This window comes from Perognathus longimembris, chromosome 28 (assembly GCF_023159225.1).
Source record: "Perognathus longimembris pacificus isolate PPM17 chromosome 28, ASM2315922v1, whole genome shotgun sequence".
Taxonomy (NCBI): domain Eukaryota; kingdom Metazoa; phylum Chordata; class Mammalia; order Rodentia; family Heteromyidae; genus Perognathus; species Perognathus longimembris.
The window spans coordinates 60,594,155-60,610,834 of record NC_063188.1 but is presented as its reverse complement, the minus strand read 5'-3'; the positions used below and the strand labels follow the sequence as shown (position 1 = coordinate 60,610,834).

The 16,680-nt window shown below is 43.6% G+C and overlaps 1 protein-coding gene across 2 annotated transcripts in view; it reads left to right on the top strand.

Moving 5' to 3' along the window:
- Gcna (germ cell nuclear acidic peptidase) overlaps window positions 1–16,680 on the top strand; it is a 75,139-nt gene that overhangs the window by 22,232 nt on the left and 36,227 nt on the right. Inside the window, exon 8 of one of the 2 annotated variants that reach the window (XM_048335819.1) lies at window positions 680–734. In XM_048335819.1, the coding sequence (XP_048191776.1) occupies window positions 680–734 (55 nt within the window). Of the gene's footprint in view, window positions 1–676; window positions 735–16,680 lie in introns of both variants that reach the window. The other variant, XM_048335818.1, reaches the window with a different exon arrangement.

The following is a 16,680-nucleotide window of genomic DNA, read 5'->3' as shown; positions in this document are numbered from 1 at the left end:
CTGTGGCTCAAGTGGCTCAAGTGGTAGACTGCTAGCCTTGAGCAAAAGAAGAATGTATAAATGTTACTTCTATAGGTTCTCAACTTTTTGAAGTCTCATCAGATTCATGCATGAATCGTGGTCACACATTGCTGAATCATGATCTCGAGTCTATCCCCCAGTAGTTTTCACAGGAGGAGTCTTTTTCATCTAAATGAGATAAGTCTTTTTCAGGTTCTAGCTTCATGATTGGCATGTGACTCATGTTTAATAAATTCCTTAAGGAATGAGTGACAGAAACTCTTAGTTCCTAAGCCCCCGGTAGAGTTTCTAGCAGTATGAGTAGAGATGAAGATAGAAAGGCTGGGTTTGCAGACTGAGTGAAGGGTGCTGCTGTTTATATGAGTAATTTCACTCCTTATGCCCCTGTGTGCCTCAGTGGCCCACATAACCTAGCCTCTAAGAACATAGCCTCAGTTCCTGTGCTGGTGTTACCCAGCTTACTGCACTGATGTCTCAGTCATCCCTTAAAGAAAGTCATTCAGAAAGCAGCAAATACGCAACCTTTGTACATAGTTTTACCAATAGATAATATCTATTTTGCTGTGCTTGACCGTTTGGCTCTTGAGGTTTATCTTTCTCCTAAGTGCTTGATGGTACCAATTTTCTGGTTATAAATCAGCTTTTATTATTTCAACAGTCAAAGGATTAAAACGCAAGGCTTCAAAGAGCCCTAGTGAAAAATGGAAGACTGAGTAAGTATTCACATTCAATTATATGGGTATTCATTGGTTTTAAACTTGTTGCTTTTGTTCTACTGGTTACTGGAGGGATCTTCAAGGGGATAAAGAAGTGTGTTTTTGGACACAGAGCTAGATTGCTGATGCTTGAGTGAAGAGACCATGCAAGGAACCATAGGCCACTTGCCAGCTCCTCTCTTCCCTCTTTCCCAGAATCTTCTGAGATCCTTTCAGTTAGGTGACAGAGTGGGGCTTTTTCCCCAAACAGCAGCTCTGGCCTTTGAGGTTTTTTTTTCTTATAAATTTTCAGTTCATATAGTGTTTACTTGCCAAAGGAAAGACTTCTTTCAAGCTAGGTACATAGGTACAGACTAGTGGCTACAAGTTTGTCCTATACCAAGAGAAGGAATAGCTGACATTTTTGTCCGATTGAATTATATGAAAAGAGGGATTTCAAGTTGTCCTCTGGTTTTTCCAGTGCCTTATACGAGCCCAGTTACTCTTACTGCTGTGATTATCCTTGTTTCTTTTGTTTTGTATTGCTTGTTCTATGCTTGCAATTTTGGGGATGGGTCTTGTTCTTACTGGTTAATGCTCTACCATGGAGCTATGTCCCCAACCTCAAATGTTATATGGTTAAATTTGTTGCTTGTAATCCTCCTTCCTCTTTTTTTCTTCTGGTCCTCTCAGTTTAACCCATTTGTCTTTGTTGAGTGCTTGACCAGAACTCTGTCCCTTAAGCCACAGCCATTTTTGTTTTCTGTTTTGTCTTTTGTATTTTTCTCTTTTTATTGCTAGTACCAGGTCTTGGACTCAGGACCTTTGCTCTGTTTTCTCTTTTGTTCAAGGCTGGTGCTCTACCATATTGCTCAGGCTCTAGTGTGACATTTTCAGATTATTTGGAACAAAGGTTCTCCTGGCTGGCATAGAATCTGTCTCTGCTACTTTTGCTTAGGCTGGCCTTGTAATTGAAATCCTCATGTTTTGCCTGCCAGTATTTGAGTGAAAAAGTTCAATTCCCTTTTCATTTTTGTGCCAGTATTGGGGCATTAACTCAGGGCCTGAGCACTTTTCTTAATTTTTTTTTTTTTGGCCAGTCCTGGGCCTTGGACTCAGGGCCTGAGCACTGTACCTGGCTTCTTCCCGCTCAAGGCTAGCACTCTGCCACTTGAGCCACAGCGCCGCTTCTGGCCGTTTTCTGTATATGTGGTGCTGGGGAATCGAACCTAGGGCCTCGTGTATCCGAGGCAGGCACTCTTGCCACTAGGCTATATCCCCAGCCCCCACTTTTCTTATTTATTTATTTTTTTTGCTCAAAGATGGTGTTCTTAAAAAAATTCTCTAAGTAGTTGTACAAAGGAGTTGCATTTAACAAAGGAGTTTATTAACACATCTTGATCAATGTCACCCCTTTCAACATTTCCACCCATCCCTCCTCTACCCATCCCTTCCCACATTTTTTTTTTTTTGGCCAGTCCTGGGCCTTGGACTCAGGGCCTGAGCACTGTCCCTGGCTTCTTCCCGCTCAAGGCTAGCACTCTGCCACTTGAGCCACAGCGCCGCTTCTGGCTGTTTTCTGTATATGTGGTGCTGGGGAATCGAACCCAGGGCCTCGTGTATCCGAGGCAGGCACTCTTGCCACTAGGCCATATCCCCAGCCCGCTTCCCACATTTTTAATTTTGCAGGATGTGTATTGGATTCTTCAAATTTTTTTTGCCAGTTCTGGGGCTTGAATTTAGGGCCTGGGCATTCTCCCAGTGCTTCTTTTGCTCAAGGCTAGCATTCTACCACTTGAGCCACAGTGCCTCTTCTGGTCTTTTTATGTGATACTGAGGCATCAAACCCAGGGCTTCATGCATGATAGGCAAGCACTCTACCACTAAGCAATATTCCCAGCCCTACTTTTTTGTTATTATAAAGGTTATGTACAGAGGGGTTACAGTTAATAAGTCAGGTAAAAAATACAATTCTTTTTCTTTTGTCAGTTGTGGGGCTTGAACTCAGGGCCTGGGCACTGTCCCTGAGCTTTTTCTCTCAAGGCTAGCAATCTACCACTTTGAGCCACATTGCCACTTCCATTTTTCTGGTAGTTAATTTGAGGTAAGAGTCTCAAAGAAACATAGACTCTATGGTTTCCCTCTTTGGTAATAATTAGTATATGTCTAAGATGGTCCTAGCAGAGGATCACAATAGCTCAATAGCTATTTACATATAAAATGATGCTAAGCAAAACGAACTCCAAGGTATGGAAACAAAAGGTTTTTCATTGTTGTTATTGTTAATGTGCTATGTGAAAATATTTCTTTTTTCTTTTGTTTTTCTTCCCTATGGTTTTAGCCCCTGTTGTCACTGTATTTGATTTTGGTATCCTAGGTATTGTATATATGTTTATCTGAATTTAGGGAAGGGAAGAGAAGGGAACCATCAAAGTGGTGAGACAAAGGATACAAGGTGAACCAATGCAACAGCAATACTCATAAGACAATATGTTGGAAATTAACTGTACAACTCGGGGGTAGGAGGGATTGGAGAGGAGGGAACAAGTTTGACAAGAAATGTACTCACTACCTTACATATTTAAATGTAACCCCTCTGTGCATCACCTTGACAATGAAATTAAATTAAAAAAAAAGAGTCTCATGGACTTTCCCACCTGGGCTGGCTTTGAAGTGAGATAATCAGATCTCAGTCTTCTGTGTAGCTAGTATTACAGGTGTAAGTCACTAGTGCCCAGCTATGAGCACATTTCTTTTTGGACCATGTCACCCATTCTCTTGTTCGCTCCTAGTTTTTTCTTCCTGTCCCACCCACAAGTTGTATAGTTTATTTTCAACATAGCAGCCAGTGAGTACCATTGTTATATTTGTTCACTCTTTGTCCTTCCATTTCTGGGCTTCTCCTTACATTCCCAAACACATATAAATGAACATACAGAACAAAAAGGAAAGGAAACAAAAGAAAAAACTTCTTGTTTTCATTTCCTGGAGTTCATTTCGATAACTATTATTTCATGTGATCAGACACATACAGGCATCGTGGCTTTCTGTTCCTCTACTAAGAGTATCTTCCTTTAGTCTTACTGTGTGTGAATGCCTAGAGGCCTATATAATTTATGTTCTGGTATTTTAGATCTAGCATTCACATATGAGAGAATACATGGGCTGTTTGTCTCTCTGAGCTTGGCTTACTTCATTTAACATGATTTGTTCTAGGTCCATTCATTTCCCTACACATGACATAATCTTATTCTTTCTAAATGTTGTGTAAAATTCCATTGTGTATAGGTACTGCATTTTTCGGATACACTCATCTGTTGTAGGGCAACTGGGTATTTCCACAAGTTGGCAATTGTGAATAGTGCAACAAGAACAAGGATATGAAAGTGTCTTTATGGTATCTTGGCTGTGATGTTCTGGATAGATGCCCAAGAGTGGTATGACTGGATTGTTATGTTTGTTTTTATGTGGAACCTCCAGAATGCTGTCCAGAGTGGTTGTACCAGGTAACATTCCCACCAACAGTGCAGTAGGGTTTCTTTTCCCCCACATCCTCTACCAACATTTGTTATTATTCAAATTTGCAATGTTGACCAATCTAACTGGAGTGAGATGGTATATTGGACTTGTTTTAATTTGCATTTCCTTTATAGCCAGAGATGATGAACATTTCCTCATGTGTTTCTTTGCTATTCTTAACTTTTCTTCTGAGAAGTCTCTCTTTAGCTCTTGTCCATTTAGTAATTGGTTTATTAGTCTTGGGATGGGTTAGTTTATTGAGCTCCGTGTATATTTTGGATATTATATCTTTGTCAAATGTATTGCTGGTATAAGGCTTCTCCCAGTCTGTTGGTAGTCTTTCTAGTTTAGTAACTATGTTCTTTGCTATGCAGAAACTTTTTGTTTTGGTACACTCTTTTTTTTTTTTTTGCCAGTCCTGGGGCTTGAACTCAGGGCCTGGGCACTGTCTCTGAGCTTATTTTGCTCAAGGCTAGCACTCTTATCACTTGAGCCACAGCACCACCTCTGGCTTTTTCTGTTTATGTGGCAGTGAGGAATTGGACCCAGGTCTTCATGCATGCTCTACCACTAAGCCACCTTCCCAGCTCGAAACTTTTTGTTTTGATGTAATCTCATTTGTCAAATAATCTCTCCTATCTGCTGTGCCCCTGGGACTCTTCAAAAAGTTTCTGCTTATGCCCATGAGTTCTGGTGTTTTTCCTATTCTTTCTTGCAGTAATGGAAAAATTTTCATTTCTGACATTGAGAACTTTGATGCACTTTGAGTTGATATGAGCGCATGATGACAAACATGAATCCACTTTTAGCTTTTTGCATAAGGATGCCCGGTTTCCCAACAGGAATTATTGAAGAGGCCATCTTTTTTTCTATTGTATATCTTTGGTTCCCTTATCAAATATCAGATAGTTTAAGTATATGGTTTTATTTCCAGATCTTCAAAAGTCTTTTCCATTGATCTCTTGGTCTATTTTTTTTTGCCAGTAGCAAGCTGTTCTTTTTTTTAAAAAAATTATAACTCAGTTGTTGGGTTTTTTTTTTTTTTGCCCCTCCCTGCTCGGACTCTTCCTTCTTTCTTTCCACCCTCCTTTCTTGCCCTCTCCCCTAATCACCCGACCTGCAGGTAAGTTAGAGTGGGACGGGGGTCAGCACCGACCTGACGCGCACGGGATCTGCCGCAGATATGTGATCGCCTCCTTACGCTAGAAGTCTGGAGAACATATGCAACGGGGCCGGCTTCTTAGAGCGAACTGACTTTATTAAGAGAAGGACAAGGGGAGATGATTCCGAGGGAGGGGTTTGGCCAGGATGTCGATAGGCTGAAAGGTATCACCTGACCCCCAAGGGCTAACGTCACTCGAGCACGCGGGGCGGTTTGGTAGGCGCCGGGCTGGCTAGGAGGTTGGGGGGCTGTTTGCCCAACTGGTTCCTCTGGATTCCAATCCAGAGGGGGTAGAAGGGCCGCATTCCCCAGGGCTGGGGGAGGTGCATCAAGCCCCTTCCATCAAGGGGAAAGATGGACCCTAACACTCAGTAGTATATACCTTGAGGTCTAGGATTGTGATACCACCTGCATTACTATTTTTATTGCCTAGCATTACTTTGGCTATAGGTATTTTGTTGTTCCATATCGATTTTTGGATTGTTTTCTCTATCTCAGTAATGATTTCATTAATTTACACATTATTTTTTTGGCAGTATGCCCATTTTTACATTACTAATTCTACCTGTAAGGTTCTCTGGAGAACAAACTGCCGGCCTGCATGCACAAGATGGAGACATGGGGAGACAGAGGGGAAGAAGAGAAAGAGAGCAAGAGAGAAAAGGAAAGAGAGCGGGGACTTGTGTTGAGCTGGATTACATAGGGAAAGGTAGGAGGTATGTGTTAGGTTTTTAAAGTAGGTAACCGGTAAAGGAGAACGCCACGCGGTATTCAGGCAGGAGAGAACGTTTATTACCAAACTGCTGGCCTGTGGCCAAGATGATCCGAGGCTGGAGAGAAGGGAGAGAGAGAGAGAGCAACCCCCACCCAGCCCTGCTTTATTTAGGGCAGGGGCAAGGGGTGTGGCCAGGTGGATTAAGAGGTGACCTCAGAGAAAGGGGAGGTAACTGCCTCCAGGTCTGCTGGTTACCCAGGTAACTTGTTGGGTGGAGACTTAATGAGGTGGGGGCATCTGCATGTAGCCCTCAGGGAGAGGACCTAACAGTATGGCCAGGTGGATTGGATGTGACCTCAGAGAAGGGGGCGGTAACTGCCTCCAGGTGTGCGAGTTACCTAGGTAGCACAGGTACTGGGCACAGACTTGAACTGGGACATCTGCATGGAGCCCTCCAGGGGTGGACCTTACAATACCTACCCATGAACATGGAAGGTATTTCCATTTCCTGATGTCATCTTTGATTTCTTCAATTTTTTTATAGTTTTTGCTATAAAGGTCTTTGGCTTATTTGATTAGGTTCATTCCTACATTTTTTGAGGCTATTGCAAATGGTATTTGCCCCACCCCCTTGGTTTCTTACTCTTTGTGTTGTAGGTATATAGAAAGGCTACTGATTTTTGTGGGTTAATTTTGTATCTTGCTACTTTGCCAAAGTTATTGGAAAGCTCTAGGAACTTGGGAATGGAGTCTTTTGTGTCTTTTTGAAATAGTATTATGTCATCTGCAAATAGGTATAGTTTGACATCTTTCCCTATGTGAATCACTTCTGTATCTATTTCTTACCTTATTGCTTTGGCTAGGAATTCCAAAACTACACTGAAGAGGAGTGGATACAGTGGGCATCTTTGCCTTATTCCAGATTTTATTTTATTTATTTATTTATTGAACACAAATTTTTTTGACAAGGTGCTGTGCAAAAAGGGTACAGTTACATAGCAGGGCAGTGTGTACATTTCTTGTGATATCTTACGCCCTGTTTTTCTATCTCTTCTCTAGGTCAGGTAGACATACATACAATATACAATGTATCAAGGACATATACAGTAGCCATGTGCCCACGCCCAAGAAAGTTCGCATAGGGCTTTAAATGTAATGTCGATATTAGACCATATGTCGACAGTAGTCTTATATGAACGTACATACATAGCTTTTGAGCTATTGTATTCCCCTGAGAGGTCAATTTTTGACCTTTATATGTTGAGTAATTGTTTGGTTTTAGTTACATACTGTTGGGTTGCTACCCCAATCCTGTGGGGAATACTATTTGACAAGCAGTTTTTGGTTTCACAGACTTAGTCTCTACTGTCTCTCCGTCTCCCTTTGTTAACAGTCATATATCAGGGAGATCATGCCCCTTTGTTTTCTGTGTTCTAGGCTTGTCTCTCTCAACATTATTTGTTCCAGTTCTGACCATTTCCCTGCGAATAACAATATTTCACCATTCCTAATGGCTATGTAGTATTCCATTGTGTATAAGTACGATATTTTTTTGGATCCATTCATCTGTGGAGGGGCATCGGGGTTGTTTCCATATTTTGGCTATTGTGAATTGTGCCGCGATAAACATGGAAGTACAAATGTCTTTTTGATATCTTGGGGTTTGCTGTTTAGCATAGATGCCTAGGAGTGGTATGGCTGGGTCATAGGGTAGGTCTATATTGAGCTTTTTGAGAAACCTCCATACTGTTCTCCAAAGTGGTTGTACTAATTTGCACTCCCACCAACAATGGAGAAGGGTTCCTCTTTCCCTGGCACCCCCTCCAGCATTTGTTGTTGCCTGAGTTCAGAGTATAGGCCATTCTAACTGGGGTGAGGTGGTATCTCAGGGTTGTTTTTATTTGCATTTCCTTTACTACCAGGGATGTTGAACATTTCCTCATATGTTTCTTTGCCATTTTTATTTCTTCTCTTGTGAAGTCTCTCTTTAGCTCCTTTGCCCATTTCCTAACAGGTTTATTGGGCTTGGAGGGGCTTAGTTTTTTGAGTTCTCTGTAGATGACAGATATCAGGCCTTTGTCTGATGCTGTGCTGGTAAATATCCTTTCCCATATCGTTGGCTGTCTTTCTATTTTGTTGGCTATATACTTAGCTGTGCAGAAACTTTTTAATTTGTAGTAGTCCCATTTGTCGAGTCTTTCCCCTATTTGTTGTGCCCCTGGGACTCTATTCAGGAAGTTCCTTCCTGTGCCTATAAGTTCTAGTGTCTTTCCTACTCTGTCCTTCAATAGTTTCAAGGATTCAGGTCTGATATTGAGGTCCTTGATCCATTTTGAGTTGATCTTGGTGCATGGTGATAGGCTTGGGTCTACTTTGAGTTTTCTGCATATGGCTGCCCAGTTCTCCCAGCACCAGTAGTTGAAGAGGCTATGTTTATTCCATCGTATGTCTTTAGCTCCTTTGTGAAATATCAGTTGGCTGTAAGAGTGCGGTTTTATTTCTGGGTCTTCAATTCTAATCCATTGGTCTTCCAATCTGTTTTTATACCAATACCATGCTGTTTTTGTTATGATGGCCTTGTAGTAGAGCTTGAAGTCTGGTATTGTGATACCTCCTGCACTGCTTTTTTTTGCCTAGAATTGCTTTGGCTATTCTAGGTTTTTTGCTGTTCCATATGAATTTATGGATTGCTTTCTCTATTTCAGTGAAGAATGTGGCTGGGATTTTGATGGGTATTGCATTGAATTTGTATAACAATTTGGGCAATATGACCATTTTCACTATATTGATTCTGCCTACCCATGAGCATGGGAGGTCTTTCCATCTCCTTGTGTCTTCTTTGATTTCCCTTATTAGATTTTTGTAGTTTTCATTGAATAGGTCTGTCACGTCCTTGGTTAAGTTGATCCCTAGGTACTTTATTCTTTTTTTGGCTACTGTAAATGGAATTGTTTCCATAATTTCCTTTTCTGTTTGTGTATTGCTGGTGTACAGAAAAGCTGCTGACTTTTGTGGATTGATTTTGTATCCTGCTACTTTGCCAAATTGGTTTATTAGGTATAGGAGTTTGGGTACTGAGTTTTTTGGGTCCTTCAGTTATAAGATCATGTTGTCTGAGAATAGGGATAACTTGATTTCTTCCTCGCCGATGTGGATCCCTTTGATGTCCTTCTCTTGCCTTATTTCTATGGCTAGGGATTCCAGCACTGTGTTGAAAAGAAGTGGGGAGAGTGGGCATCCTTGTCTTATTCCTGAGTTTAGGGGGAATGATTTAAATTTCTCTCCATTTAATATGATATTAGCAGTTGGTCTGTTGTATATGGCTTTTATTGTTTTGAGGAATGTTCCATCTATTCCTGTTCTCTCCAAAGCTTTTAATAGGTATGGATGTTGTATTTTGTCAAAGGCTTTTTGGGCATTGACTGAGATAACAATGTAATTCTTAATTTTAGCTCTGTTTATGTGGTTAATTACGTTGATTGATTTACGGATGTTGAACCATCCTTGTGACTGGGATGAAGCCTACTTGGTCATGATGTATGATTTTCTTGATCAGTTTCTGGATCCTGTTAGTTAATATTTTATTGAGGAGCTTTGTGTCTGTGTTCATTAGTGATATTGGTCTGTAGTTCTCTTTTTTTGTTGGGTCTTTGCCTGGTTTGGGAATGAGTATGATATTAGCTTCGTAGAATGAGTTTGGGATTTCTCCCTCTGTTTCTATTTCGCGGAAGATTTTGAGGAGTATTGGTATAAGCTCATCACTAAAGGTTTTGTAGAATTCGTTGGTGAATCCATCTGGGCCTGGGCTTTTCTTTGTTGGGAGGTTCTTGATTACCTCCTGTATCTCACTGTAAGTTATTGGTTTATTTAGTTGATTTATTTCTTCTTGGTTCAGTTTGGGCAGTTTGTACTTCTCTAAGAATTGATCCCTTTCTGTAAAATTATTGTTTTTTGCTGAGTAGAGGTTTTGGAAATAGCTCCTTATGATTGTTTGAATATTGTGTGTACCTCTAATTTTTCCGGTGGAGTCCTTGATTTTACGTATATGAGTCTCTTCTCTTGATTTTTTTTTGTAAGTCTTGTGAGGGGTCTGTCAATTTTGTTTATTTTCTCAAAGAACCAGCTTTTACTCTTATTTATTTGTTGAATGGTCTTTCTATTTTCAATCAGATTTATCTCTTCTTTAATCTTTTTGATCTCTCCCCTCCTAGTCGTTTTAGATTCTGTCATTTCTTGTTTCTCCAGTTGTTTTAGTTTCATTGTGAGGTTATTCACCTGCTCCGCTTCCATTCTTTCTTTTTTCTTTTTTTTGCCAGTCCTGGGCCTTGGACTCAGGGCCTGAGCACTGTCCCTGGCTTCCTTTTGCTCAAGGCTAGCACTCTGCCACTTGAGCCACAGCACCACTTCTGGCCGTTTTCTGTATATGTGGTGCTGGGGAATCAATCCTAGGGCCTCATGTATACGAGGCAAGCTCTCTTGCCACTAGGCCATATCCCCAGCCCCGCCGCTTCCATTCTTTTAATGTGAGTGCTGAGTGCAATGATCTTGCCCCTCAGTACTGCCTCAGCTGTGTCCCATAGATTTCTTTGTGATGTGTTTTCTTTGTCATTGTGGCTTATGAATTCGTTGATTTCATCTTTAATTTGGTCTGTGGCCCAAGTGTTGGATAGCAGCGTGGCGTTTAGCCTCCAAGAGTGTGTATAGCCTCTGTGGTATCCTTTGTTGTTGAGGGTTACCTTTAATCCACTGTGATCAGATATAATACATGGGATGATGTCAATACTTTTGTATTTGCTGAGGTTCTTTGTGTGGGCTATGACGTGGTCTATTTTGGAATACGATCCATGGGCTGCTGAAAAGAAGGTGTATTGGGTCTCTGTAGGGTGAAAAGTTCTATATAGGTCTGTTAGATCCATTTGGGAAATGGTGTTATTTAGGTCCTCAGCTCCCTTACTAATCCTCTGGGTGTTGGATCTGTCTCTTGGAGAGAGAGGAGTATTAAAGTCACCCACTATGATTGTGTTTGCGTCTATCTTGCTCTGTAATTCTGTGAGAATTTGCTTGACATATGTAGGGCCTCTTTTGTTCGGTGAGCATACATTTATCACTGTGATTTCTTGATTCTGGATTTTTCCTTGTATTAATATGTAGTGTCCTTCTTTGTCTTTTTGAGTGGACTTTAATAAGAAGTCCAGCTTGTCTGAGATCAGCATGGCTACACCTGACGTTTTGGTGGGTGCATTTGCTTGGTAGATCTTGCTCCATCCTTTCATTTGAAGCCTGTTTTTGTCCCTTGCTGTAAGGTGGGTCTCTTGTAGACAGCAGATGTCAACTTTTTGTTTGCGAATCCATTCTGCCAGTCTGCTCTAAACCATTTATATTTAAAGAGATCAAGGATAAAGGTGTTTTTTCTCCTTCCATTTTCTTGTTGGGCTGTTTTTTCCTCTTTTTTTTTTTCCCTGTCTTTAGTGAGCTGGTCTTTCTGCTGGACTTTGGGTATTGAAGTTTCTTTCTGATTCTGTCTGTGTGTCTTTTACGATCTCTGTTGGGTGGGGTTCCCCCCTTAATATTCGCTGTAGGGCTGGTTTTTTATTCACATACTCCTTTAGCTCCTCTTTGGTGTGGAAAGATCTGGTTCTCCCTTCAAATGTGAACTCCAATTTCGCTGGATATTTGATCCGAGGTTGTAAATTGTTATTCTGAAGTACTTGGATGGTGTTCTTTCACTCACTTCGAGCTTGGTAAGTTTGTGTGGTTAAGTCGGATGTTATTCGAATCCTCTTCCCATTGAAAAAAGTTTCCTTCTTCGCTTTGGCTGAATTCAGAATTTACTCTTTAATCTTGAGGTCTGTAGTCTTGAATATTATGTGCCTTGGGGTGGCTTTCCTGGGGTCTGGCCTGCCAGGTGTCCTATAGGCTTCGGTTACCTGGATGGGGTCCCCTGTGAGATTGGGGAAGTTTTCTGCAATAACTTTATTGAGAACATGATTAAGCCCTCTGCTCTGGTATTCGGCTCTTTCTTCTATTCCAATTATGCGCAGATTATATCACTTGTCTTTGTCCATTAGTTCCTGGATTAGTCTTCCCTGAAGCTTCACCTTTTCTTGGAGTGTGGTCATTTTCTGGTTGTTGTCAGCTGCTTCATCGTCCAGGCGAGAGATTCTGGATTCTATATGGTCCACTCTTTGTGTTATGGTTTCAATTGCGGAGTTTATGGATGTCAGAGAGCTATTTATGGTTGTCAGATCAGCTCTGATCGTGGAAATTTCTTCCTTTAAAGAGTTGTATTTTAAATCTATTTTTTCATGCATTTCAATTCTCAGGATGTGGAGATTTTCTTTAAAGGCGGCTTGCATTGTATCCATTTTTGCTTCCATTTCTTTAATTGAGGCTTGCATTGTATCCATTTTTGCTTCCATTTCTTTCTTTGTTTCCTGGGTGTCCTTCCAGATTTCCGCTCTAAACTCCTGGAATTGTTTTCTGATTTCCTTTCTGACGCTTTCGATCATTCCTGTTAACATGGCCTCATTTGCTTTTTTAGTCTCCATCTCCTCTTCAGTCGTGCTGCTTTTTGGAGCTGGCGAGTTGGCTTGCCCTTTGATGAACTGAGTTATGTTTCTTTGTGATTTGCGCATCTGGAGGTCTGTGTAGGTCTTCCCTCCCTCCTGTGTAGGCATGTCAATGGCAGCAGGTGCTGTCGCTATGGCCCCGCCCACCAGTGCAGGTTACGCCTACCATAGCGGGCGCTGTCGCCGGGGGCCCCGCCCTCCTGTGCGCTGTGCGTCCACTACAACAGTCACTTTAGCGGGATATGCCTCCCAGAGCGAGCCCCGGGTTGTTGGGTTGTGCTTGCGCCCTCCTGAGAGTCCGTTGGGGAGGGCGGTATGTGTGGGGTCCAGTGGGATCGACTGTCCGGGTGTGGCTTGGCACCCTCAGACCTCGCCTCTGCTGCAAGGGGGGGACGTGATCAGGCTCAGGTGACCCTGCTGTGCTGGTATTGCCCACCAGCGCCTGTGATTTTAGTTGTAAGAGTCTGCAACGTCCAGGCGCCTCGGGTGGGGCTTGTACTGCCCGCAGTCCCCCAGCCCCTGTTGGGAAGGGGGTGGGGCCGGTTCTGCCAGTTCAGGAACCTGTAGGGCCTTGGGGCTGCTCCGCCCTTTCCCTGCTAAACTGACTTCCCAGCGCCTGATGGGGGCTCCCCGCCTGATTTGGGGGTTCTTTGTTCCCTCGGGGTGGGGATGGGGAGGGAGGGAGATCTAGCTTCTTTGTCGGGCTTGGGTCTCTGATAGCTGGTCTCCCGTTGGGGGAGGGGGTAATGGGGGACTTACAGTTGCTGCTTTGTGTGTGTGTCCTGCGCAGCCGTTGGCCCTTCAGGGGTTGGCGAAGTGTCGTGGTGGCTTCCCCGGTTCCCTCTTTCTGCCGCGCTGGGTTCCCTTGTCTGAACCCGGTGTGGACCCGAACTTCTTGTTGCTGCTGGTGTGTGTCTTGGTCTGCACCCTGCCTTGTGACCGTGGGGTCTCCCGCTATATGAATTCTGAGCTCCTGGCAGCCTGTCTGCCGATCGCTGGGTTCCCCTTTCCCAGCCTGGCCCTGTTTGGGCCAGCGTCGGCTGGTGGGGGGAGGGTGCCCCGGAGATTCTCCGGCTCCGTGTAGTTTTTCAGTTCTTCTTTTTTGCTCCTTTTTGTTTTCCTGCGTTTCTCCACTGCTTCTGGCTGCTGGTTTTGCTGGGGTCTTGATGGGGTGTTCGGTGTTGGAGTTCCCAGCTCGCTATTCAGTTGGAGCGAGTCGGGGTGCCTCCCTATTCTGTTGGTGCCATCTTTCTCTACGTGGTTGGGCCTTTAAAAGGGGAGCATAGAACAGGATGTGTATCCACACCCTTCTCAGAGAGGCCTGATGGCTGCTGGGTGTGAAGAGCAGGGAGCCGGGAAAGGAGGACGCCAGGCGGTCTCGGGCCGGAGAGGAGAACTCGTTCTGCTGACCGGCGCCCAAGCTCACAGCCCACGTGGCGGGAAAACAGCCAACCACCCCGGAGTTGTTTGTTTTTGAGAGCGGCAAGTTGTCCTGATTAGTCATGAATTTTGTGATCTTTTGCTGTGATTTACTCATTTGCATTTGGCGTTTGTAGAGGTCGTTAAGATTAGCTATTAGGTTCAGTGGTAATGGGCTGTGGTTTTCTGGCTTTCTTGAGGGCAGTGTATAGTTGCTGTCCTGCAGAGAGTTGTGGGCAAGCTTTTGGGTTCAGCTGAGTGTTATCTCCAACCCCAGTGTGTTGTCAGATTGTTGCATGCAGGGACAGAGAAGACATTTGTGTCTGTTAGGCATTACCCACAGTGCTGAGTGCTGTTGTTGGCATCCTGCTAGCATATATAGGCAGGCTTCTGGGATGCAATGGGTTTAGATCCTCCCTCCCCCTCCTCCCACATACTTGGGTGAGGGTATCCCATAAGGTAAAATCCCATAAGGTAACATAGATTTTGGGGGTCAGCAAGGCACAGACCCCTGTTGCTGTGGGTTGGGGTGTTCCATATATGGATGCCTGGCTGACTTTGGGGTCTGTGGTCTAGATGAAGTACTTATGTTGTGGGCAGCAGCTTCTCATACAAGGGATTTATATGCAGGCTTTGTGGTACAGCTCGATGCAGACACCCCCCTCCCACCCTGAGGCCAGCACAGTTCTGCTTAGGATGTAAGCTGAAGCTTGGATGGTAGCTGCCTCCTAATGCTGTGGATGGAAAGCAGTGTCCCTCTCATGGATGCACTGATGGGCAAGGCTGTGTGTAGAACCGCCCCCAGCGGGACACTGGCAGTGTCGTGAGTGGGGATTCACATGTGAAATTTTAGAGGTCCCCATCTGTGTCTACTGACTGATGTTAGAGGTCTCATGAGGCCTTTCCCAGTGTTAGAGACCACGTTGTGTTCCCACCAGTGTTAGAGATTTGCTTTGGTTGTTAAGATGTTTAGGGACCTGCCAAGACCTTTCATGGGGTTAGAGTCCCCACTGAGACCAATACTGGAATTCAAAGCCCTGCCTTTCACTCAGCCTGAGTGGCTGAGTTGGGGAGCAGAACTCTGTGATCTGACTCTTCTTGCATTCTATTCTCAGTTTTCAGATTGCACTGGGTGAAGGCTTACTTTATCATCAGCCTTGAGGGTTGAGTTCAGGGATGGGACTATGGTTTGTATTTCTACCCTTCAGTTCCTCTGGAATCTGTTATGGATGGGATCAGTTCTTATCTGTAATGGGGAGGGATGGGCTTGGCTTAGGGTCATTCTTTGTCAGAAACCAGCTGGAGGTTAAATCCTCAGGCAAAGGTGTGGGGCCAGAGTGGTCTAGTCTCTTAATAAGAGCCCCTGGGTTTTTCCTTTGTCCCGCGTTCACCCAACTTCTATCTCCTCCAGAAACTGAATCTACTTTTGCCTAGTGCAGACTGAGACTGATGCTTTCACCAAACTTTGTTCCTTGTCCTAAACTCCTCCAAGTACAAATTCCTGATAGTCTGAAGGAGGTTAAATCCTTGCTTTGCTGGTGGCAGGCTGAGATCTATACAGTCTTTGTGTTCTGAGCTCAGAATTTTGTCTTTTATTTGTGCTCTTTCCCCCACCTTCCTATGTCCCATGCCTGCTTCTGAGCCATAGATTGAGTTCCTCCCTGGCTATTCTCACTGGCCCCTGAGCGGTGGCCAGTGTGTGATTCACGGTGTTTGGTGTTTTCCTGATCTCCTTCCTGTGTTTCACCTGTGCAGTTGTCTCTCTGTTGCTGCTGTCTTGCAAAATAAGCACGCTGCTACAAGCAGAGTGGGAGTTCTGAGTTGGATGAAGGTCACTGCTGAGCCATGGGCTATTCTGATTGGAGGTCTGAGCTCAGCTGAGGGCAGTTCCCTGTGTCAGGCTTTTTGAAGCTGAGGTCTGCACCGAATGTGGTTTTGTTCTGAGTGGGGCTCTTCACTGAGCAGATGACTATGCCAAGCTGTGTTCTGCACAGATCAGCAGGCTGTGGCCCATAGGGCTGTATGGGAACTGATTTTGCAGACTTGTTTTGATGATTTTTCGTCCCTTCTTGAATTGTATGTTTGATGTTTCTTTTTTGTATTTGTTAACAAGGTGTTGTGCAAAAGGGGTAGTTATATAATAGGGCAGTGAGTACATTTCTTGTGATATCTTACACCCTCGTTTTTCTTTCCCTTCCCTAGATCAGGCAGGCATATATACAATACCCAGTGTACCAAAAACATATACAGTAGCCATGTGGAGATGTTTCTTGATTAGCACTAGGCTCTGACTGTTTGCCTTTCCCTGGAAAACAGTAGTTTCCCTACTCTTGAGCTGGATTTCCAGATTGGAGCTTTATATTTCTGATTGAGCAGACAGGGCTTTAGCATTGCCCTGTTTCTAGTGACTGCTGGAGAAACCAGATGGTAAACATTTTGTGACAAGCATTAAAATGGAAGGAATCAGATAAAGGATGCAGGAACAATTTAAACATATTCTTTGTTTTAGTGTTAAGTGTTTGAACTTTAGAGCCTCATGAATGTTACTCGGTCAGTTTACCTGAGTCCAGCTTTAGTTAT